General features: G+C 38.1%; 1 protein-coding gene across 1 annotated transcript in view; it reads left to right on the top strand.

Annotated features, from left to right (window-relative positions):
• The window catches only part of LOC136866641 (nose resistant to fluoxetine protein 6), a 71,377-nt gene that overhangs the window by 17,005 nt on the left and 29,572 nt on the right, over window positions 1-24,800 (top strand). Inside the window, exons 3-6 of the mRNA XM_067143758.2 lie at window positions 9,360-9,559; window positions 11,022-11,182; window positions 22,644-22,812; window positions 24,430-24,623. Coding sequence (XP_066999859.2) covers window positions 9,360-9,559; window positions 11,022-11,182; window positions 22,644-22,812; window positions 24,430-24,623 — 724 coding nt within the window. The remainder of the gene's footprint in view (window positions 1-9,359; window positions 9,560-11,021; window positions 11,183-22,643; window positions 22,813-24,429; window positions 24,624-24,800) is intronic.

Raw genomic sequence — 24,800 nt, forward strand, 5'->3', positions numbered from 1 at the left:
AGCTGCAATCGCTTAAGTGCGGCCAGTATCCAGTATTCGGGAGATAGTAGGTTCGAACCCCACTGTCGGCAGCCCTGAAAATGGTTTTCCGTGGTTTCCCATTTTCACACCAGGCAAATGCTGGGGCTGTACCTTAATTAAGGCCACGGCCGCTTCCTTCCCACTCCTAGCCCTTCCCTGTCCAATCGTCGCCATAAGACCTATCTGTGTCGGTGCGACGTAAAGCAACTAGCAAAAAAAAAATCTACTGAAATAAAGGAAATACTGGCCCAGACTGAGGTTTGAATATGTCTATTTATAAATGAAAATATACGCAATAAGATGAAACAACATGAAAGAATTGAATGAAAATAAAAAAGTCTGATACAAACATGTGTGTAACAGGTATAACTCAAAGTAAACGTACCAAAGACAACTTTACAGTTTCCGGATCGACTGATTGAAATAATGGAGGCTCATAATTAAATGTCCGCACTAATTAATACAAAGAACGTGATTAGTTAAAAGAAAATACTATAGTTAACTACGTCGATTCGACAATCATATCACTGTAAAATATTCTCTGTTATTTTAACTGAATGTCTATTCATTAACGTGAACTTTGAATATAAGTTATTGACTGAAACTAGGTAATTAAAAATCAGCATTGTTCTTTACCAATTAACAATTATCAGTGTTCACACATACAATTATATGACTCAGAATATTCAATAAACTTTGGGATTCACTGCTTCCCTTTACAAATTTCTCCTAAATTTAAGTACAGTGATTTTTACATAGATTTTGTGACCTCTGGTGGCTAAATGTCTCCATCTGACACTTCATAAATTTGTCATAAGGTAAAATTCAATTAATGATTTTGCTTCTTTATCACGAATTTAAAAATGTTATAGTGGCATCACTGCGTAAAACAATGGAGTAGGAGGTCAATCACCTCAAGTTAAATTGAGTATCGAATAAACTAATGCACCAAACGGGTTAAGGTGAACTGCAGTTATTTCTCCAGCTAGTCAGATTTCGTCTCAGGGTATCCATATTTTAAGAAAATGTTTAATTTTTCTATAAGTTCAATTTTACGTAAGTTCAGAGAAAGATACTAGTTCCAAGTGCAGTTCTGAAATTCGTATGTCATCACCAAATCGCAAAGTCCGCAAATACAAACTTCGATCAGCGACTTCCAACGCAAATCCGCTCAGAAAATATCTTACATGCTAAGTATGACTATAATCTAATACCACGAATAATAACTCACTGAATTATAAAAATAATTAACAAGCCTATTTATTAAATTAATAAAATCGCGAAAGAAATGGTAAAGAACCTAAATATTTTCATGAACTTCCAATTAATATCTCAAAAACAAAGATTCTCATACGTGAATTAATTCTTTAAGTCAGCGCTGGCTTATATTTAGCTTATGTTTGCTTATTACAACATTTTGAACTGTATATTTCTGAAGTGAAATCAAATTTTTCCAAATCTTCCATGCAAAAATTAAACCGTGCTACTTGCGTACACAAATATAGCTTAATTATCTGATTATTGTCAAAGTTCATGGTTTTACCAAGTATTTATATCATTTACGACGTCAAAATTTCACTGTCATAATAATCACAACGATAACAGTAATCATATTATAATAATAATGACCTGAATTATATTAAAAATGACCTAAATTAAAAACAATTTGCATAGTCTGTATTATCTGAGTTCTGATAATAGTGATCTGAATTCGTTGGTATCGGATAAAATAAAGAAAACAAGAAATCGACTGACGTGCTAAGTTATCTGGTCCTGCTGCCATTCAAATTACAGCTCCTAGCTTATTACTCACCTTTATAGTGTTTCAATTTAAGAAAAATATTAATGATATTTCATATATATATCATATTATTTCCCTATTCTAGCTATATAATTCCTTATTTAACGTAACACAGTTCAATGTGCACATAGCCGATAAGCTTCTGCCATATAAACATGTGTGCAATTACCTGCAGTATGATATCTCAATATTATATTATCACTCTGGTTATATAATAATCTTGACTTTTACACGATCTATATTCATGGAGAATACGACACAACACATATAAATCTAACCATTACCAATTACTACTACTGCCAAATCATTCACAATATTCAGCTAAATACATATAACTTAACCACCCATACCTTGCTATAAGTTTTCCCTGGGATATGTTTCCTTTGAATAATTGCTTTGTTTCCATCCATATATTGCGAATTATTCATTTCACACATGTCTCATTACTTACCATTCTGCGCAATATTTCAATTAAATCATAGCAAACACTTCCATATTATCCTCAATAACCTTCATTTCAACTCATATTCAACTCACTTAATATTCAGATATAATGCATATAACCTCCAATAATCATCTAATACATTGAGACATCACGTTAATTTCACCCAGAATTCCTTTCTTAATAGTCAACTTATCGTAAATACGACACATAACCCCGCATACGGTATCTATTCTTCATACATTACCATACAGCAAAGAATATGTTGACTTTAATTAAACACTTCCAAATACGCGTCCTACTATGACGTAATCTAGGTTTGGATGGCACTATGTCATTCATAGACCTTTTAAACTAACTGGCACTCTTTGAAATCAGCTGTTTTACTATGTCACTTTTTAATCGTATGCTCACTCATTGATTGACATTTTACAATAATACTTAACCAGTATATCATGAGATATCGTCTTAATTCCACATTGACTTAATATGTTAATAGCATCTTAAATATATCGCACTTCACTTCCTTATATCATTTGCACACTTAATTATTTCATGCTTGGGCTATTCAGTTCTATAGCACATACAATGAATACGTTAAATAAAGAACTATTCTACTTATTACTACCACTTAGCTCGTCATTCGACATCTCGAGCCTTAGTTGCTCCTCTCCGTCTGCTCCATGGCTGGATCTTAGGTCATGGTTCGACGACTGGTCGGATCATTCATCTCAAGTGGCTCTGGTTGCGTGACCTCTATCTCTCATGCCGGGTTGTCTTAACTGCCAGGATGACATCTCTCTCCAGGTTGGTCCATGCCGGTTTAGTAAGCCATCATTTCCTCAGGAGTACTGTAGACAGTATCGAACATTTCTGTAGAATAATTTCTTAATTCTTGAGGTCTGCGTATATGGTAAATTGCCTCGTCTTTTTGAAATATACGGAGTTAGCTTATTTGATTTTGGGAATGATTGTTTCTCTATTTATAATATCTCCGGTATTATTTTCTCCAGTTGCAGTTCCAGTTTCTGCTCTCGTGTATCACCAGATCTTATGCTTTCAGACGATCAGCATATATATCTGAACGAAGTTTTCAAAATTCGCCGGGTTCTTATCCTCCTCGCTGTATTTTATATATTAATACGCTCTTCTCTTCGATATTAATGTCGTTTCAGCTTAATATCCGCGTTAGAAATTGTTCAATCTTCTTAACTCTTCAGAGCAATATCAATCACCTCTTGTCCTTGCGAGATTAAATTTTCAAGTCAGTTTTTCTTATAATCCCTTCGATTCTTCTTAATTAAAAAAAACAATTCAGTCGATTCTACTCTGTCGCACATTGCCTTCGTAACATCGTAGTTCCGAATCAGACATGGCCTTCTAATATGCTTGAACGTCGATATCTTGCTATATATTCCTGTGTCTTGGGTGCTCTCTACCTTTCGTAGGCGCCATTTTGGAACACGTCCAAGAAATGCATTGGGTACACTAAACAGCTATTGTTTACATTTATATGACAAGCGTTGATCATATTTGGTCTCACATGAACCAAACTACCTGAACAGGACAAAAATACATAACACACATTTATAATTTCTAGGTAAACCTTGTCTGGATTTATACATAAAAAATTATAATTTTGAGGGTGCGCTATTCAGTCTGTTTCTAATCATGCTTGCTGTTATTATGTAAACAAGAAATGGATCTAAAATTCTGTCTAATTAAATTGAAATCAGCTCTCGTGAACCTAATATTATACCAAACACAGCGGAGAATCCTCCGTCTTTACAAAATAAAATCTAACTCCATTTATAATCACAGTCAGTCACCACCTATTCTATACAACATAATAAAAAGGGAGAGCAGTACTGAAGTAAAAGACCTCTTTGCTAATATCCTGCACTAATTTATGTACACGCCGATTCACGCAACTGGTTACATCCAATGCGGAAACAGTGAAATTAGTGAAAAGTGAATGTAGGTATTTCCGCGACGCGTGTTAATTTCAATGTCCATAGATGTTACCAATGAAATCAGCGTCGTCCATGACCTTAATGTAGATTATTCATGGCTGTCTCCTGACAAAAGAATTCAAATGACATCCCATGACAGAATGAAGTAAAATTACCAATTCAAACATAGCTAAAGAAAAATTCCCGGATGACGTTCACATAAAAACAAAAATACAGTTATATCTGCCACATCCTACTCCTTGCAACATTTTCCGATGAAAACCATTTGATATTATTTTCGTTAGTGTGATCTTAGCTACACTGCAAGGGTCAGCGTGCTTTATATAACCGTTACATAAGTAGATCTTCAACGATCGGTTATGCGGATTCTTCCTTTAATAAGTAGGTCTTTTTTATCACATTAGTGCGCATTTTCTTACAGCCTTATTTCTCCACTTATCTTTAATTTTATTTATTACTTCGTGGACCTCAAATAACATTCATGTTCCTGAGTATACAAATCATAGCCCTATTGTTGCGCACACACAGCTTCGGACCTTTCTTATATCTGTAATATTAATATAATTTATCTCTCAGCTAATCCGCTGGCATGCAAATCATTTCCTTCTCTGCTCTCATTTACATCACTTAACTCTCAGCTAATCCGCTGACGTGACCTCTTTAATTACTCTCAGGAAAAATTCGCAATAAATGCTCATAATAATCCATCATAAAAGGACAAACATCGTTCAACAACCTTCCACAATCAATTCATCAACTTCATTATATCAACAATGGCTCCTTTATTTTATTCAAAAGAAAACAAAAACAATCTCAACTCGTTTCCAGAACCTACGTGACTATTAACGATCCCGTAAAATAATATGTAATCATTAACATAAAAATCACACTAGCGTAAAAGCTAACCATGAAACTGTCACATCTTCCTGCGCGAAATACATTATTATTATCATCATCATCATCATCATTATTATTCACTGAGAATGAAAATTCACTGATCTTGATTGTACTTGAAGATATCATGCATAATAAGTTCTTCTCCCTGAAATATGCATTTAACTTGGTACAGAAAACTGAGCCTATGCTGCCTTAGAAAATATCTCAGATTAAATAATGTAATTACCGTGAAGACTGCGATATTATTACTATATGACTAAAATTGAGTTCAAATTAATCTACTTACCTTTAATCTTTGACAACTCGCTTCTTAAACAGAATATTATTTAAATTACTAGAATAAACAACATCTTACAGTAGATTGTAGTTCAAGAATCAATGAAGATTGTCGGCCGCATCTCACGTAATCCATTTGGCTAGGCTATTTAGTTTAGGCCTTGGCGATTGAGACACGGGACGTCGTCATTAAATCGCCGTATCCAGATATGATTGGCGTCTTCACGTACACTTTGTCACACTCACGAAAGATTGTCTTCACGCTTATTTACTAGTTACAAAATCTTACATTAACACTTTTGATTAAGAATAATGGTCTCTGCGCACGATTATAATATCGCTCTTATAATAAAATTACTGTGGGAATACTCCTTCGCAAACTTCTGAACAGCTGGACATAGAAATTTTTCTGCATAGTAGCGGTCTGTCACCGGATTTGTTCCCTTTCCGCAAGGTCGCTCACTGTTTACGTTTCAAGGTTGGTCGCTATAGTACTCCTGGAAATTGAACTAGCTAGAGCGGGCTGTTTTGTAATTGCACCTTCTTCTACTGGCAGCTACCTGTCTCTCGACCGAACAATTATGACCAAGCATCTATTTTGGTAGCCTCTGCTCGTCTGCTTTCCTCGTAATCTACCTGTTTTATTTTTACAGCAAGAGTACTTGAAAATAAGATACTGTTTGTCAGTGACACAGTTTATGGAGCAAGGCATGAAATTAATAATTTGTTAAAGTTAGGTTTAGATTGTTTGTTCTCCCACTGGAGATTCTTACCCTGAAAGAATATTCTCTCTCATTGAGCAATAAAATTCTGAGAGTCAAAAGTTGTTTGTCGGCATGACTGATTTAAAGTTAATGTTTCCCATATTGTTTATAACTCGATACAGACAATTTTAAAGTCTAGAGGAAACCTACTGCTTTTCAGATTATAACTGGTGATACGTAACACGCTGAGAATAGATTACACACTCTGAGAATGAACGACACAATGCGGAGCGACTGCCTATACTTAGAATAAAAAAACACAATGAGCATGTTCTGCACACTCTGACAAAAGTCGGCACACTGAGAATGAACGAAACATTGAGAGAGAGCGTGGTGATCGTGTCCCTTTATAGGTGCATGGCTACCACCGGGCTCGCCTTCCTACCCGCAGGGGTTTCGTGTAATTGGTATTCTGCAACTGTCATCTGTTCTGGGATGATGTGGACCTTGGCTTTCCAAAGCTGTACTCTTGCAGTGTCAGTCGATCCTGTTAGTTCCTCAGACGTTCGTAGGAAACATTTTCTTGACATCAGTCTCTGGGATGGACGTGTATGGCCATGCAGGGGATGAGTAATATGTTGCTGCACTCTAGACCTCTCCTTGTCTGCAGCTACCTTCCTTCGAATACAAGGTGGAGCAATCCCTGTAAGACAATAGACTTCGTCAACTGGAGCAGACTTCAAGCAGCCATTTACTAGCCTGCATGTCTCGATGAGGCCCAGATCCACCTGTCTGGCATGGGATGATGAAAACCAAACATGCATGCATACTCTCCGACGCAATAACAAATTGCAATTGTAGATGTACGGAGGGTTTGCGGTTGACTAGCGCACTGTGAATCAGACAACTTACGAAGTAGGTTATTCCTTATCGACACTTTGAGTTCACAATTCATGCAGTGCTTTTTGAATATGCGAGTTATATCAAGGGTTGCGTCCAGATACAGTAGTTTGGAGTTCTGTGATAATGATGATGATGATGATGATGATGATGATGGTGATGCTTGTTTTAAGGGGCTTAACATTGAAGGTCATCGGCCCATTGGAGTTATGCAATTTGATACCGGACCAAATTATTTCTAGTTCAAGATGAGCTTCCTATATTAAAAGGCGTTTACACAATGCTCGACGACACTCGCACAATAATTTGAAGACAACATTTATATTATTCATCTGAAACTTTCAGACTTTTGTCGTGAAAAAAGAAGTAAACTCTACAGAATTTGCGTGAAATAAACTCAACGGAGTACTACTGCGAATGTCCGAACAAATCTCTTTCAAGGACACGAAGTGAACTCTTCACGAAACATAAAAAATATCTTGTAGTTTTCCTCCTTCACCACGAACAAATAAACCGAAAGTGATCATATCTATTACTGTAGACCATGAAAACATTAAACCGTATAATAATAATAATAATAATAATAATAATAATAATAATAATAATAATAATAATAATAATAATAATAATAATAATAATAATAATAATAATAATAATAATAATAATAATCAAAACTAAAACATTAGCAGCAGATAAGAAAGTGATAATGACATTCGTAGATTTCAAAAAAGCATACGACTCCATAGACCGGGACACACTAATGGAAGTGCTTAAGGAATTTGGAAAAGACAGTGAGACAACAACCTTGAATCGTCAAACACAAAAAAACGCGGAGAACTGTCAGAGGCCTTTGAAATCAAAACAGGTTTGAGACAAGGAGATGGCCTCTCTCCAATTTTGTTCAACTGTGTTTTAGAGAAAATTATCAGGGAATGGCGAAAAGAAATGAGCAAATTCAACTTTCCAAATGGAATTAGATTAGGTCACAAGAGAACAGGGTTTAAATTTGAATGCCTCGCATTTGCAGATGATATAGTCTTTTTTGCAGAGAATTTGCAAATTGCAATTAAGCAGATTGAAGTCCTTAAAGAAACAGCAGACAAAACAGGATTGCAAATATCTTTTGAGAAGACGGAGTACATGAACATAAATACCACTGACCCAACCTGGACAATGAGGACGGAGTACAGTGACATCAAAAGAGCTACAAAATTCAAATACTTAGGAGAGATTTTGACTCCAAACATGAATGAGAAAGCAGCAATTCAAGAACGTGCAAGAAAGATGGAAACTGCGTTTAGATTATGTCAGAACACCTACAAATCTAAGTTACTCTCCTACCAGGCCGAATACAAGCACTACAGCACGATAGTCAAACATGAATATTTATACGCAGCTGAGACAATAGCCACGAAGGGACTCTCAGATTTGGAAAAAAAAAGAAAGGAGGTTCCTCAGAAAGATTCTTGGACCCATAAAATCATCAGATAAGTTAACGTTTCGCATGAGACCAAACCGAGAACTATACCAAGAATTTGAAAACATCTCTACCACAATGAAAAAGAGGAGATTGACGTTCTACGGACATATTAAAAGGATGGGATCGGAGAGACTCGCCAACAGGATCCTCACCTTCCAGGAGAACAGGAAGACACAAGTCCCTTGGGTAAAAGAAGTCCACCGAGATTTAGAAAAATGTGGGATCACGGAAGAAGATATAACAAACAGAAAAATCTTCAGGCAGATAGTTGCGGAGGTGAAGAACCTAACTGATGAGAAAACGAGGAAGAATAGAGTATTCTCGGCAGAAGAACGAGCACGAGCGAGCCAACGGATGAAGGAATACTGGTGAAAGAGGAAGGAGAAAGAACTTGAGAAAGCAATGAAGTTGCGTAATTGTAGCCCATAGATGGCTGAAACGAAAAGAATAATAATAATAATAATAATAATAATAATAATAATAATAATAATAATAATAATAATAATAATTGGATTCATGGTGAGTGGGCAGTATAGTGTCTTTCGGTTAATAGCGACCGGGGCTCGATTTCTGAGCGGGACCGGTATTTTATCCGCATTTGGTTAATTCTTCTAGCTGACCGGCTGCTTGGCTGTGTGTTCGTGTCAATACACTCCTCTTCGTAAACCCCTAATACAGTACACCACTAAACACTATATCCACAAGAAGCTGGCGTTAGCAAGGACATTCATCCGTAAAACTGCGCTTAATTTACTTAAGTGCTGACCCCAGATAGCAGAGAAAAAGGTGAGGGGATACTAATGTTCTCAATTTCTTTAGAATTTTAACAAACATTCACTCAGTTCAACACAAATTTCACTTTCAGAGTCCCGCAGTAACCTGGCGATAGCCTTCTCAGTGTATACGAACGGCAAGAAGCTTCTGAATACGTCCAGCTCAGGCGCAGATACTCTACATTGCCTCCACGGTATACGCTTCCTAAGCATGGCCTGGATCATACTAGGTCATCGCTACGAATCACTACTTACATTGCCATCCATGAACTTCGAGACATACATGAAAGAAGTAAGTATACTCACTTGTCACTTTAACATCTATGAGCAGTATGTACTAATAATTAACTTCCCAACGTTGCTTGTGGGCCTCGGAATCTGCACGTTATCTGAAGGTCGTGTTTATGTTCCTGGTCGAAGTGTGTGTAGCATCATGTGCCTCTTAACGATCTGTCGTCACGAGGCTCTATCCTGGAGGAATGGAAAAAGAACAAGCCATGGCAGGTGCAGAGAACTCCCACACAGATGGATAACAAATTCCACGGATGACTGTAGAGCTCCATGTCATTCATTACACTGTCCGTGGATCTCCTTTCTGTACATACCGAGGTAATCAGGAGAAACGTATTTGGCAGCTCCAGAAGCAATGCGAATGATCTATAACGTTGATATTCAATTACAGTGAACAAGAATCTTCGCTCGTTGTGATTGTTATCGACATTATAACTTACTTTAACAGGTATCTGCTATCAGATAACCGGTAACCGGTATCGGTCAAGGAACCACAAGTTTTACAGCCCATCGGCTTACCCCGCAATGCCGTTAAAAGAAGGTGAGTGGTGGTATTTATATATCTTGATTTATTCGAATCATATCGTCATTACGATTATTATTTTCATGTAGTGGCATATTGATAACACTGAACAGAACTGGGTATTTCATAATATTTGACAACAACATTTTCCTCCTGGTCATTAAAATTTTACGTTTCCATGTTCCTTTTCACATAGATATTTCTTTTGGCTGGGGGTCATCCGAATATTTGTGTGATGTGACGTGGAGAAGTGTGTGACGGAAGTGTAACCATAGCAACCGTGCAGGCAGTGATGTAAGGTATGGATGGATGGTCAGACAATGTTACCTAGCAACCGTGGAGGCAGTGATGTAAGGTACGGATGGATGGTCAGACAATGTTACCTAGCTACAGTGCAGGCTATATCTTAGGGCTGGTTGCCATCTGAAATTAGCAAGCGCCGGTGGAAGTCCATGAGAGGAAGATATCTTTATGCTCATTTGATTTTCACAAAGGGAATAGTGGTTTCTTTCCTCTTAACTCGTGTTTTCTTAATAGGATTAAACTACATAACCCATACGATAAAATAACAAAATGCCAGCTATCGAGCGGACTGGAAACCAGCTTCGTTCATGTTGAAGTACTCGTGTTAGGGACCATTGCTGGAAATACTACACGCAAATTTCATGTAGAATAAAACACAACGTTTTTCTACATTCCATTACTTTATTGTATCAACACAAGTATCCAGATACGACTCAGACCAGGAGGATACAAACATTTGCTTTACTCTGTGCACTGGATGTGCAGAACATTGTCCAGAATCAATGATTATACCTGATCCATCACACTAAGAGAACAGTTTAAATCCAAAATTTCTTCCCCACTGTATAAATATTTATATTTCAGTTCAAGACCTCTTCACTACTATACTTCAAAAATCATTTTCCTAATGTTCCAGTTCCTTCCTAGTTGGATGGGTACTTTCATCATCTGCGGACTCTACTCTGTTGATACTTTCTTCCTCCTCAGTGGCCTGATGGTGGCCTACGTGTTCTTGAGGACTGTGCATAAGACCAACTCGTTCAACATTCTCGTATACTACATCCACCGATACGTTCGGTAAGTCTCATTCACTATGTTCCTTCGTCTATGAACGTGTTGTAAGTAATTCACTCTTTACGTATACGGGAAACCCTGCAAAACTGGTGTCAAATTTTCTGTGGGAAAATCAAATGGTTATAAATATGTATTACAAGATGTAGGAGAGTAGGAAGGGAGAGGGTGGAACCCAGTGCCGGCATATAGCCTACTCCTTTTGAATAGCACCAAAGGGTCTGTAAGATGTAGGAGAGTAGGAAGGGAGAGGGTGGAACCCAGTGCCGGCATATAGCCTACTCCTTTTGAATAACACCAAAGGGTCTGTTCAAGGCTTTACGTCGTCAGCCGACAGATGAATAACCACCAACAGCGTCGTATGCCCTCACTCTATATGACCACTGTGTACAGCTTTGGCTGAGCGGAGAGGTCTGGTAAAGGTATTTCTAGACTATCCACGGCGTCATACTACCGGATATTCGGGGATCTATAATTATTTATTAACGGGCCAGAAGGCATGACAAAGTGATTTTGTTACACGAAAAGCGACGGTATCTATAGCTGGAACCAATTTCAGCTGTTGAAATATTCTCCTTTCCTCAAGATCACTGTGAATGACAGAAAGAATAGGGATTTTATATACAGACAAGGACATATTGCCAACGGCCGTAGCCGTGTTGAAACACCGGATCCCGTGAGATCTCCGAAGTTAAGCAACATCGGGCCTGGTCAGGAGTTGGATGGGTTGCTACGCGCTGTTGGTGGGGGGTAAGGGAATGGAGGAGCGGAAAGGAGCTGGCCACCCTACCGCACGTAAACTCCGGCTCAGGAACACCTCTGCGGAGGTTCGGACCTGCCTTCGGGCAGAAGAACCCTTACCTAAGGACATACTTGTGTGAAAAAAAAAGGTGCCATCCATTACATCATCGTATACTGTAAGAATGGGTGGTCGCTGCAACATTACGAAACCTTGACTTCTTCTCCTTCTTCTTCTTCTACTACCGCTTTTCCCACACTGTGTTGCACATGAGGGTTTGACCTTGTTTTACGGCCGGATACCTTTCATGACGCAAACCTTGTATGGAGGGATGTAATCACTATTGCGTGCTTCTGTGCTGGTTGATAGTGTGGTGTGTTGTCTGAATATGATGAGGACAGTGTTTTGGGATAAATACAAACACCCATTCATCGAGCCAGAAGAATTAATTGGACGGGATTAAAATCCCTGACCCGTCCAGGAATCGAACCCGGGACTCTCCGAACCGAAGGCCTTAACGCTGACCATTCAGTCAAGGAGTCGGACTTACAAAATCTTGACTGATCTGCATTAATTGTCGGCTATGGTGTAAAATTATCCTCTTCAGTGAAACGCCTTAATTCCATTACAAACTTATCAGCTTTCTCTTCTATATCAGCGGCATCACCAACAAATCTGCTGCCAACATTATCTGTGATCTTGAGAGAAACAATCTTGTAATTTGTCCTCTTGAATCGCTGCAGCCATCTTTTGGAAGCTTTGAATGTCAAGTTGTTCTTTATATCAATATGCGCTTTAAAAGACATCGCCCAGATTCGTAGCGTCCGGTCGTATAAAATTCCGTGTTGTTTTCGCATTGCAATGGACTGATCAGGTACCTCGTTATTTATTATTTCTTCTAGCACCTTCCTGTTTCTGCCATGTTGTTTCAGCGTCCTTGTCTTTTTTGTGCCATTACGGTAGTGAATTGGACTGTAGTGGAGGTGTCTATGGCTACTCCGGGAGGGCACCATTGTGGAATATTATTTCCTCTTGGCTGGTTCATCCGGATTTTTTAAGCATCAAGCATCAGCCTGTGTTCAGTAATAATCGACCACTAGTCGTTACTTTTAATCAGGTTTCCGCTGCTGCTTCAGTGAGAAAGGATTCCGTTTTTTAAATATTGAACTGCGATGAAAGAATGCTACGCAGTAACGGTTTCTGCGAAACAATTCAAAACGAATGACGGCACCTAAAACTTGTACCGGTCTAAAACTACGTAAACAGTTAAAGATATCTGTTGTAACCAAGGTTGAGATTTACAAAACACAACTTTATTCTTCGCTTCAAATGCAAAATACACTATTTACACAAATAAAACTGAAATTTAACTTGAAGCAAAATGAATTAGGAATCTTGAGAAAGAGTCTATCTTCTGTACACTATATACAAGTTTACAGTATTTACATCCACTTCTATCTCGAAAAGATAGTCCTTTATATATGAAAAGTCGATAGTCGAAAACTATCAGAAGTACTGACATAAATGTTTTGGAAAGTTCTTTCTTGCTGAGTTCATAAAAGCAAGTTCAATGTTGGAAGAATTCTTACTTGGCGAAACAAAGTGAGCTTGCATTAATTAGGGAAATATTACGGTATGTAATAGTATGACGGGATATGGGCAGCGGAAGAGGAGCGGTGACCAGAGGTGAGACCTCGTACTGCCAGAAATTCAGTCCACCTGGCCGAAGCACATTTTCAAGAGGAGTAGCCTCCGTGCTCGACGTAGGGTGTATTCTGGAGATGGACACCGGGGCAAGTGGGCATCTGGACAGGCTGGGAGTTCCTCTTTATAGTACACACACGATGGTTCAGGCACGCGCACTGAGGGCTGCGCGTCGAGGCTAGAAGAATGACACTTGGCGCGCGTGTAGCTGGCTGGCGGAGCGAGAAGGGAGCGCCGGACATACAACAATATCCTCAAACAGTATGGGTAAAATTGGAAGAGCACAAAAGTTCACATAGCTATTATATATATTTTAATTTTTATTTTTATTTTTATTTTTATTTTTATTTTTATTTTTATTTTTATTTTTATTTTTATTTTTATTTTTATTTTTATTTTTATTTTTATTTTTATTTTTATTTTATATATATTTTTTATATTTTATATTTTATATTTTTTGACAGAGGACACCTCAGTCTACATGCAGGAAGAACATTCCTGAGGATAAATTGTTCAAAATATCTCTTAAATATGTGCTTAATAAATATCAGATATAAACATTTCTACGGAAAATTCCGAATGTCATTCATACCTTCAAAAGATAGCCAGTGGTGGCGCGTGGATAAAACGTCTGAAGGTTCAATGCTTTGAAATATAGGGTTCGAATTTTTTAATACTAGATGTTAAGATAAATTTAAAATAGTGACATTGCTTGATTAGGAAGGCAAAATCCCTTTGAAGGCGCATGGCCAAAGCTCGAATCAATTATAAATGAAAGAGAGGAAATATGAGGTGTGATTACCTTAAGCTGATCCACTTTCGACTGATGTTGAATGTCTCTGGCATTGTAATAACGGCTTCAACAACGTGTTAGGCAGACTACTGTTATGTATGCTGTTGTCTTCACGTATTTTGCTTATTACTAATCAAGAGTTTAAATTAAATACGTAAACTTAGGCTACGTACGCCTGTTGATGCTATATAAATCATAGTTACAGAAGTGTTCTGGTGCATTGCGGTTAATTATATAAAAATCATTCAGGCAAGCAACTTAATTTTGAAAATGCCCTACGGATTTGAGCTACGTAGTGTATTTTAGGTAAATAAAATATAATGAAATATGAGAATATATACTTAATTATTACTAACTATTACAATAATTTTCTTAATCATCGTTATATGGTCGATTATATTACCAGTTTGCCATTTTCTACCACTTCGAGCGCTACAGTGAATCAATGCAGAGTTTCAGGTGTGGACATTTTTCAAAAGATTAAAAAACGCCTAAGGGTAGGTCTAATGAAACAAGGAACGTATTACGAAAAAGAATGATGTGAATAATTTAGCTAGGATTTTAATTTTTAAACGAGTAAAGAGACAAGCGATTTTAGGCTGTTTGTTTTTTACGTTTGATAGAGCTATTCAAGACTCACAAGTTGAAATCTTGCCGGGTCCTTTAGCGCAGGGCCTCTCAGAGTGCATGCGCTGTGCACGGTGCAAAAGACGACTTGGCTTGGTTGACGAGAGTGCAGACCCCGCACTCCTCGATTTGGAGCAATAGTGCTTACCCTCTCTTTCCTCTCGCCTATCTCGCTCGCTCCCCCTGTCTCCCTCTTCCACACTAGCTACGTCGCGCTCCAAATCCGAGCTGCGTTGAGCCGAATAGAGCCGAGCTTAGGCGAGCTTAGCCGAGTAGCCCAGAGACGAAGCGTTGGTCCGAGTCGAGCCTAGCGAGAACGATGCACAGTGCACGGAGCTCTTGCGCCTCGATTTGCTCGCGTGAGATTTTGGGCGTTTGAGAGGCCCTGCTTTAGCGCTTCAACTTTCGTCACAATTGAGCAAATTGCTTCATTTACGTTTTCTCGTAGTATGCGGACCCTACATTGCTAAGAGTCCGGCTCCATGGCTAAATGGTTACCGTGCTGGCCTTTGGTCACAGGGGTTCTGGGTTAGATTCCCGGCAGGGTCGGGAATTTTAACTATAATTTGGTTAATTTCTCTGGCACGGGGGCTGGGTGTATGTGTCGTCTTCATCATCATTTCATCCTCATCACGACGCGTAGGTCACCTACGGGTGTCAAATCAGAAGACCTGCACCTGGCGAGCCGAACATGTCCTCGGACACTCCCGGCACTGAAAGCCATACGCCATTTCATTTCATTTCATTGCTAAGAAATATTTTCAACATTAAAACGCAACATCACGAAATAAAATCCCTTCAAAACTTACGACACAGGGGAAACTTTCACCGGGCGCATTGAGACAGTGTTTTGGCTGATTTCGGAGCTGCCCGATGTAGCTCGTGTCTACCGCTGGTCAACTCACCAGTGATTCTTAGGCAATGTTCTCGGCCTCCCCTCCCGGCTTCTTATAGCCTCCCACCTTGCACACCCGCGTTACGTTCTACGTCCCCATGCCATCAGTTCAGAAATTGAACCACTTCGCTGGTTCCAGAAGGCAAGCGAGTGCTATGTCACAATTATTGCTAATTATGTTGTAGGAGGAAACTTAAACATGTGAAAATATTCTAATTTCCACCTTAGATCTCATGAAATTCGACGCATCTAGTCAATTTGTGTCCAATTTTTAATGTCGTCCTTAATTTTAGACATTGCTACATTCTGACGTCTATTTCTTAGTACATGATTTCCCACTACCTCCTCAATATACAGAAAAATTCCCTCAAAACTTTACTTGGATTTAATGTGAAAAATTACATGGACTTTAAGAAATTATGTCATTCTTTATAACTACAGGTCATTGTATTGGAAAGAAGTTTTCCAGTATCTGAAAAATAATTACGCTTACGAATTTAAGATATTTTTCTTCTGAGGCCCAAATTTGAACTTCATTACTAGCTCCAGGAAATATGGTTATTTTTCTGATCTTTCATGTGTAAGCTTTCCTGGTATCAGATTTTAGGATTCTAGGTTGTTTGGAAGCGCTTTATTAATCCTTAAATGCACAGCATTGCATATGTGCAAAGGAAATTTACTCATTATATCCGATTTAGGATATCAAAAGCGTGCATTAACTTCTAGATTGTGGACGAACGCGCTAGGTATCGGTAGTTTACAAAAAGAAAATGATATTTTTATTTTACGTGGAGTGCTGTCTAAACATAAACCCAGATATGTCCACTGTTCTTCTATAAGGACACGAAACATGAACTCACTAAACCCCTATCTAGCTAATTCTGTGTAAATTAGTCCAGCATATGTGATCTTGGGAGATGAGAAGGTTGTGAAAAGAGATCTGTAAAGATGAAGCTTGCTGTCCTGGGAATATTTGGAGGGAACAAGCCATTGTTGTGGAACTTCATTTTCAAGATGGCATTTCGCCCGTCTTATCATGCTCAAAAGTATTTCTTACTTTATCATATATATATTACGTGTGTCCATGTTAAATTGTATATTTAAAGCATGTGACTACCGTTTAGTAGTAGAATGTGAGAGGTGAAGTTTCAAATCAGGTCATGGGGAGAGCCTAAATTTGGTGTCCTTCTAGAAGGACAGTGGGAACATGCACCTCCGTTGTTATATTGTGACAGTAATTACAGTACTTTGACGAGCATGAAACTATACGCAGGGTGTGTACTGTTTATGATTGAAGTGCTTACAGAGGAAGAGAGGATTTCTTGAAATGATTCTTAAGTTTGTTATAATTCTGAATTTATTAACAAAGTTCTACGTTATATCACCTTCATACAGGTAAAGGTTCTTTCCTCATCCGGGCTGATGAAGTACTCGAAATCCCGCTGCTCTCCGCGTACTGCCATCAGTCTCCTCTCTGCAACATGGAACCACGATTCCTCCCACGATGGAAATTCTAGAAGTTCTCGAATATTCATACGACATCTAGAAGATTGAGATAACTTAGGAATGTGAGTGTTGAGATTTGGTTGCACAGATAATGACTTATGATTGTACACATTAGTACCTGGGACACGGGAAGAGTTTCTTGAATATAAATTAACAAATTTGAATGTTGAACTAAATAATCACTCGTAATTTAGTGCCGTCAAATGTCAATAAAATTGACGCAAAAATTTGACACTTGAAAAAGTTTGAAATTATCACACACGAAATATTTGTTAAGTTTCTGTGCAATTTAAACATAAACACTTGAAAAGGAAAGTCTTTATTCGTAAACCTATTTGGTTCATTAATGCAAAATTAAATGAAATGGATCCTATTCCTTCATAGTGCGTAATTGATTAAATCAAATCAAATCAAAATCTCTTTATTTGCAAATGAGGTGTCTACCTCGGTGGCAAATGGTACACTAAAATACATTATTGTCAAGCACTAAATATTAAATTAACAAGAGAAGAAAATTTTCCTATAATACAATATTATACAATTTACGCTAACAATGTTTTCTATTAAACACACAGGTCATCCTTAATACATTTATATTGTTTACAAAATTCTACTTATAATATCTCCTGTACTACTTACAAATATAGTCAACTGATATACAGTATGTGGAATTACTTCAAATGATACTATACAACTGGTATAAGATTAATATTTACATTGCATTTATTTACTTATTTTTTCTTTACCCATTCTGGAACCTAAGTAGCATAACGACCTGCTGCGTCCTTACGAGAGCCACTTTTGCCACCACTTTTCAGAGTTCCTGAAGGGCCTTCACAGCTACCATAGCGGCCAGGGCACTCGAAGTCCCCACTGTACTTCACCCCTACAGGCAGCCCCCTACTTTGGCTGTCCAACTCCTTAGACCAGGGGATGGAATTAATTTATTCACACACATTTTTTATTTATATTAACCTGCACTGGTCGAATGCCCACTAACATTTCATTTATTTTCTCTGTTGCTGTTTATTCTCTTCTTGAATATATGTACAGATTTTGGAAAAGGATCAAACACTACCCCTGGTAAACTGTTCCACTCGTTCACACCCTTCCCAATGAATGAAAGTTTACCTCAATCGCTTCTGCTAAAATTCCTTCTCATTTTATATATGTGGTCAGTCCTGCGGATATAATTATTTTCCAACTGAAGCCTCTCACGGATATCTCCCCATGCTGTTTCTCCTGTATAGGCTCTATATAATCCTATAAGTCTAGTTTTCTCCCTTCTCTTACTTAAAGTTTTCCACCCTAGTTCCTTTAACATTTCTGATACACTATTCTTTCTCCTGAAATCCCCTGTTACAAATCTTGCTGCTTTCCTCTGCACACTATCTATTTCTTTTATTAGGTATTCTTGGTGAGGATCCCAAACACTGTTTGCATATTCCAATAATGGACGAACCATACTTAGGTAACTTTTCTCTTTTAATTCTTTTTGTATCCTTTATGTACCCTCATTATGACATGTAACGATCTGTATGCTATTCCAACAATGTCATCCACATGACCCTTCCAGTGCAAATTACTTTCAAATCTTACACCTAAGTATTTGCACTTGCCATATTTTGGGATAACTACCCCATCCAAACTATATTCAAATTCAGTTTTAAAACTCCTGTTTGTAAATGTTGTAACAGTTGATTTGCCTCCATTAACCTTCATATTATTCTCTTCAACCCATTGTTGGATACTCTCAAGGTCCCTTTGTAATTCTGAACAATCCTCAATGGTATTTATTTCCCTATAAACAATTATGTCATCTGCGTACAATCTTATTTTTGATGTTATATTATTCCATAAATCATTTACGTATATTAAGAAAAGTTATGGACGGATTATACTACCCTGTGCAGTTCCCCTCCAAACTTTCTCTTCCTGCGATACGTTACTTTCTACTTTGACTTTCTGAACCCTTGAATTTAGAAATGATTTTACCCAACGTGTAACCCTTACGTCCAATCCTATTCCCTCCAATTTCTTCAATAATATTCCATGTTCCACTCTATCAAAGGCTTTGGAAAGATCTATGGGTATGCAATCTAACTGGCCTCCTGAATCCAATTGGTCTGATATGTCCTGCTGAAATCCCACCAGTTGTGCCTCGCAAGAAAATTTCTTTCTAAATCCATACTGGCTCCTCATGAACCAATTTTTATCATCACATATCCCTCTGATGTACTTTGATATTAAACTCTCCAGTATTTTACAAACTATACTGGTCAGGCTGATTGGTCTGTAGTTCTCTGGTTTCCTTCTATCACCCTTTCCTTTATAAATTTGTATTATTATAGATTCCTTCCATTCCTTTGGTATTACACTATTATTTATGACATAGTTAAAGAGAAATTTTAAATAAGGCACTATGTACCACCCCATTATACGAAAATACACTGTTTATTATAAATACACAGTTCAAATGCACAATTAACAACTTGTCATGAATACACAGTCTAATTCCACGGTTCATTATTTATTGTAAATGCGCATATTAAACACAATCCAATGTCTATCACGAATGCACAGTTCAGATACGTAATCCACAGTCTATCATTAACACGCAGTTCAATGCCTACGAAGAACGCACAGTCCCTAATACGTAGTTAATAAATTGAAATTAATTCACAGTTCAAGGTCTGCACAGATTAAATGCGTAGCTCACAGATTGAACTTAATCACAGTCCAATGTCTACTATGAACTTCTACAGGATATTCGAAAATCCACGACTCCTATAAGTCCGATGACACAGTCATAAATTGAAATTGATCCATTATTCAGTTACTTGTCACAGTCTGAGAAATTATAAGTTTGAAATCATAAAATTCTCGAAGTCATTTCAATTACTTAGCAAGGCGGATATCGTTCACAATCCATCACTGTTCGAATTGTTTCATCAACCTTGAGTTACACACACTTGAAAAGAAATGTTAGTTTGAAACATTCGTTGAAATAAATCACCTGAAAATCTATGGCACATTAAAGTTTAAACCGCTCTTAATTGAAGCTATATTCTATAACTCGTGAATCACGGAAAATTTACAAGTCCACACACAGTGTCACAAAGTTTAAGATTAGAGGACTTTATGATCTTTTGAATAAAAGATTAAAACACATGGCACCACATCACGAACTGCACAGTGTTGATGAGGCCATTATCCCATATTATGGGCGACATTACTATAAGCAGTTCATACGTGGCAAGCCTATTAGGTACGGTTACAAACTAAGGTTTGGTGGATGGATCTGTGGATGGATCCATACCAGGGATCAAACACTGTGAACCCTGAGGCATATAAAACTCTCGGTATGGGCCCTTCATTTGTTATCCAGTACAGTGACATTCTGCTGAACATGGGCCCCTTTCCCTACTATATATCTTTTGGTAACCTATTGACAACGGTGCCTCTTATTGAAGCGTTTGGAAATCGGAATCTAAAGGGAACAGGCACAATCCGATACAACAGAATCTCGAAATATCCTCTAAATTCAAATCAAGAAATTAAAGAATAAAAGCGTGGTTTCTTTGAATCCAAGGTAACCTCAGACAATAAAATTGTTGTAACAAAGCTGAACGATAACAATATGGTGTCTTTAGATAAAATTGTGCTTCTGTTTTCCCTCTTCACAACTCTTCAAGGTTTTCGCGCGCACAGAGAATCGTTGTCACCATACAGCAGCCTAATCTAAAACACAAACATAACGGTGGGATGGTTGGTGACCAAAATGTGAGTCTGTATCACGTATCAGTTCCTGGCAAGAAATGGTTTTATCCCCTGATAGCCCATGCAGTTGATGTTGCCGAAAAGCACGTGTGGCAGCTACATCGGTACAATGGTGGTAAGTTGGACTACCTGAATTTCCGCAGTAGAGTTGTGATGGGTATCTTGGAAAGAGACACCAGGCCGAGTTCAAGCTCAGGAAAGAGGACGTCCGGTGTGAATAACGCCGATTCCAGATGTCAGAACTGACCAGATGATTGTCGCACAGGTGAAACAGACCTGATGCAGACTCTGCCACAAGAAAGTATCTGCGAAGTGTGCGAAGTGCAATGCTGCTCTGCATATCAACTGCTTTCCATGTACCATACCAAAGTGTAGATGAATAAAATTTCCAAAATCAGTGACAAATATTTTTCGCCTATCAGAATGTTCCTTTCAATACATCACATACGTAGGACTACACCATACTGTATTTTTAATGTAAACAGAAAGCCCATTATAAAACTAAAAATTTACAAATAGGTAAGTGTAGTGTATGATTAATCGTTAAACAATATATATTACGTTACTATAATTATTCATCGTTTTTACCACTTATTTTTTTCAGGGCACTAGGAATGTACCTATGAGTATTCAATAAAACGGTGTAAAATGTAACAAGTCTCAGAAACAGTAATACACAAATTTACAACCTTGTAAAATCCTGTGTCTATGTTCCCACTATCCCCTTTCAAGGACACCCTCCAGCGGGAAGCCTCTGAAGAAAACTTTACAGATTTTCACTAAGATGTGGTAACTGGTATACCTTAAAGAATTCGTGGGCACATCTGGGTTAAAAAAGCAAATAAAATGTTGTTTACTTCAGAGAAAATGTGAGCAAGGCATAATTTACAGTAATAGCACAGTTTGGCATAGGTCTATACCGGTACGCAATACAATCAAAACTCTTGGCATTTTGATAGATCCAAATAAATAAAATACTTCTTTTGACATCTCCTTTACCGTAACAAACCTTCTGGCGTGATAAATGGCGTCACCGTCTAGGAGGCCTGCCTTCTCCTTCAGGGGGAGTAATAGTAGTACAGTAAATAATTTTTGAAATATGTTTCTGATGATAATGTATTACTTATGGAATGAAACAAAACTGACATTTGAAATAAATAATACATTGCACATTTTGGGATTAATATCTCGTGTCTGTTTTTTATTTTTTACCTATATTTATGAATCCCAATATTTCAACCTTCACTTTGGAATAAGGAAAGCTATTCCGTTGTTTCCGCTCATTTTTCCTATTTTTGCTATTTTAGATGCTAATTTGAAATTGATGCTAGCGAATAATGATGGTATGCTAATATTGTCATATTGCTAACATTTGGTCAAGACCCAGTTTGAATAAACTTTTCAACTTGCGCTTGTGTTCCAGGCTGACCCCTGCTTTTGCTATAATAATAATGCTTCGAACAACATTACTGACACATTCTGGATCGGGTCCTCTTTGGGAAGTCACTGCCAGCACTGAGAAAAATTTATGTGTCGACTACTGGTGGAGTAACTTGCTGTATGTGCAGAACTTCGTTAACCCGCTTGAAATGGTATGTGTTATATAAAAAAATATTTATCACTACTACTATCTGTTTGTAGTGTTTTAACACAGGTTTTTAGAGACTTTCCCTATCTGTTGCTTAACTAGTCGTTTCTAAATCATGGCAATGAATTTGGAAATGTATTTAACATCTCCCTTGTTACATTATTTGCCCCAATTTGTTCTCTTCAATTCCAAATTCATCTTCATATTATTATCGCCTACTAATGTCATTCCACTCCATCTCTCCACTGAGAGCTCGGAACATACCACTTAGTCGAACAGCTCGTCTCTTTCTCCCAAGCCTGCCAAAGTTTGCAACATTTTCGTAACGCTACTCTTTTGTCAAAAATGATCCAGAACTCATCGAGATGCTTGTCTTTCTTCATTTTTCCAGTTCCAGAATCAAGTAATCCTGGTAATATTGCGAGCTCTGTTTTGAGAGTATCTATTGTGATGCCGCCTATAAATATTGCAATAGCCCACTTCAACATTAGTCAGTTAAAGGACTGTTATATGGTAGCAGGGGAGGTACTACAAAATACTTCTGGAATATCTGGAATAGGTATCCTCCGAAATACACTCACCAAAATCATAATAGACATTATCGAAGACTCGTTAGGCATTCTGCATTGTCACCTTCGTATTTCCTGATTGTCAATCTGCCTATTTTATTTGATTATCACCCTTTAACATTGTTACATTTTACTTCCGTAAAGTATGAGTCCAAGCAGTTCTTTGTATGTGCACAGGAATAATTTATTTACTTTTACAAACTGTAGCATTTAGGGTGGTAGCGTTTATGTAAAATTCAGAATCCCAATGGTCACACAGAGTACTTGTGCTGATGAAAAATTATACAGAGTGATGGGAAACAGTTTATATGAGCGTTGGTCATACTGATATGTAATTTGAAAAATAAACAACGTCGCTTATAGCGCCCTTGTAATTTTATAAGCTGCTGAAGTCAGCTTATGACGGGCATTAGAGCGCCAATAGAAGAAATAAACTTCTCCAAGGTAAGGACTTGAACCAGGACCTCCCTGCTGATAGGCTGGCCCATGGCAAGCACGCTACGGTGGCATTGGCTGAAACACATTTGATGGTTCTCAATCCCGACCAAGCCACGAGCAGATTAGCAACACCGCATCGTATAGTCCAGGGCCTCTCAGGTCGCATGCACCAGGTGCATGGTGCAAAAGGCGACTTCGCTTGGTTGACCAGAGTGCTGAGCCCCCATTCCTCGATTTGGAGCAATAGCGCGCTCTCTCTCTTTCCCCACGCCTGTCTCCCTCTTCCTCACTTGCTCCGTAGCGCTCCAAATCCGAGCCGAGTTGAGCCGAGTTTAGCCGAGTATCCCAGAGACGAAGCGTTGGTCCGATCCGGGCCGAGTGGGACCGTGAGATTTAGGGCGTTTGAGAGGCCCTGGTATAGCCTATTTCAGTTCACCCGCGAAGCGATCTAATTGGCTAATTTCAGCATATGATAAAATGACAACGCCGCGAAGAATGTTTTCAAATCACCTGTGAGTATGACCATCGCTCTAACGCTCAGTCACTCGGTTCATGTTGTTTACGACCACCCGTATATAACATGTTTGTAAGTCTTGTGTTCACGCACCTTTCAGTGTATAAGCCAAAGCTGGTACCTGGCTGTGGACATGCAGCTCTATTGGTTGTCTCCGCTGCTACTGGTACCTCTGTGGAAGTGGCCTAAAGTTGGACTGGCAATGGTGGGACTGCTGACAGTAGCTGGATCAATTTCAGTAGGACTCTTATTCTACTACGGTGGATATCCTACTACCTACTATGAAATGATGAGGTAAGAAGTGATTTAATATGAAATTAATTTTATTGCAGGCGTTATTGTGATATATTCTCCTTTCAAATAACATTGTTTTAATGTAAAAAACATTAAGAGACAGTAGGGTCCCCATACTACGACAAACGTAAAATTAATCAATTTCCTCAACTGTGCCGAAAGTTCAATTGTTAAAGG

This window comes from Anabrus simplex, chromosome 3 (assembly GCF_040414725.1).
Source record: "Anabrus simplex isolate iqAnaSimp1 chromosome 3, ASM4041472v1, whole genome shotgun sequence".
In the NCBI taxonomy this organism is placed as follows: domain Eukaryota; kingdom Metazoa; phylum Arthropoda; class Insecta; order Orthoptera; family Tettigoniidae; genus Anabrus; species Anabrus simplex.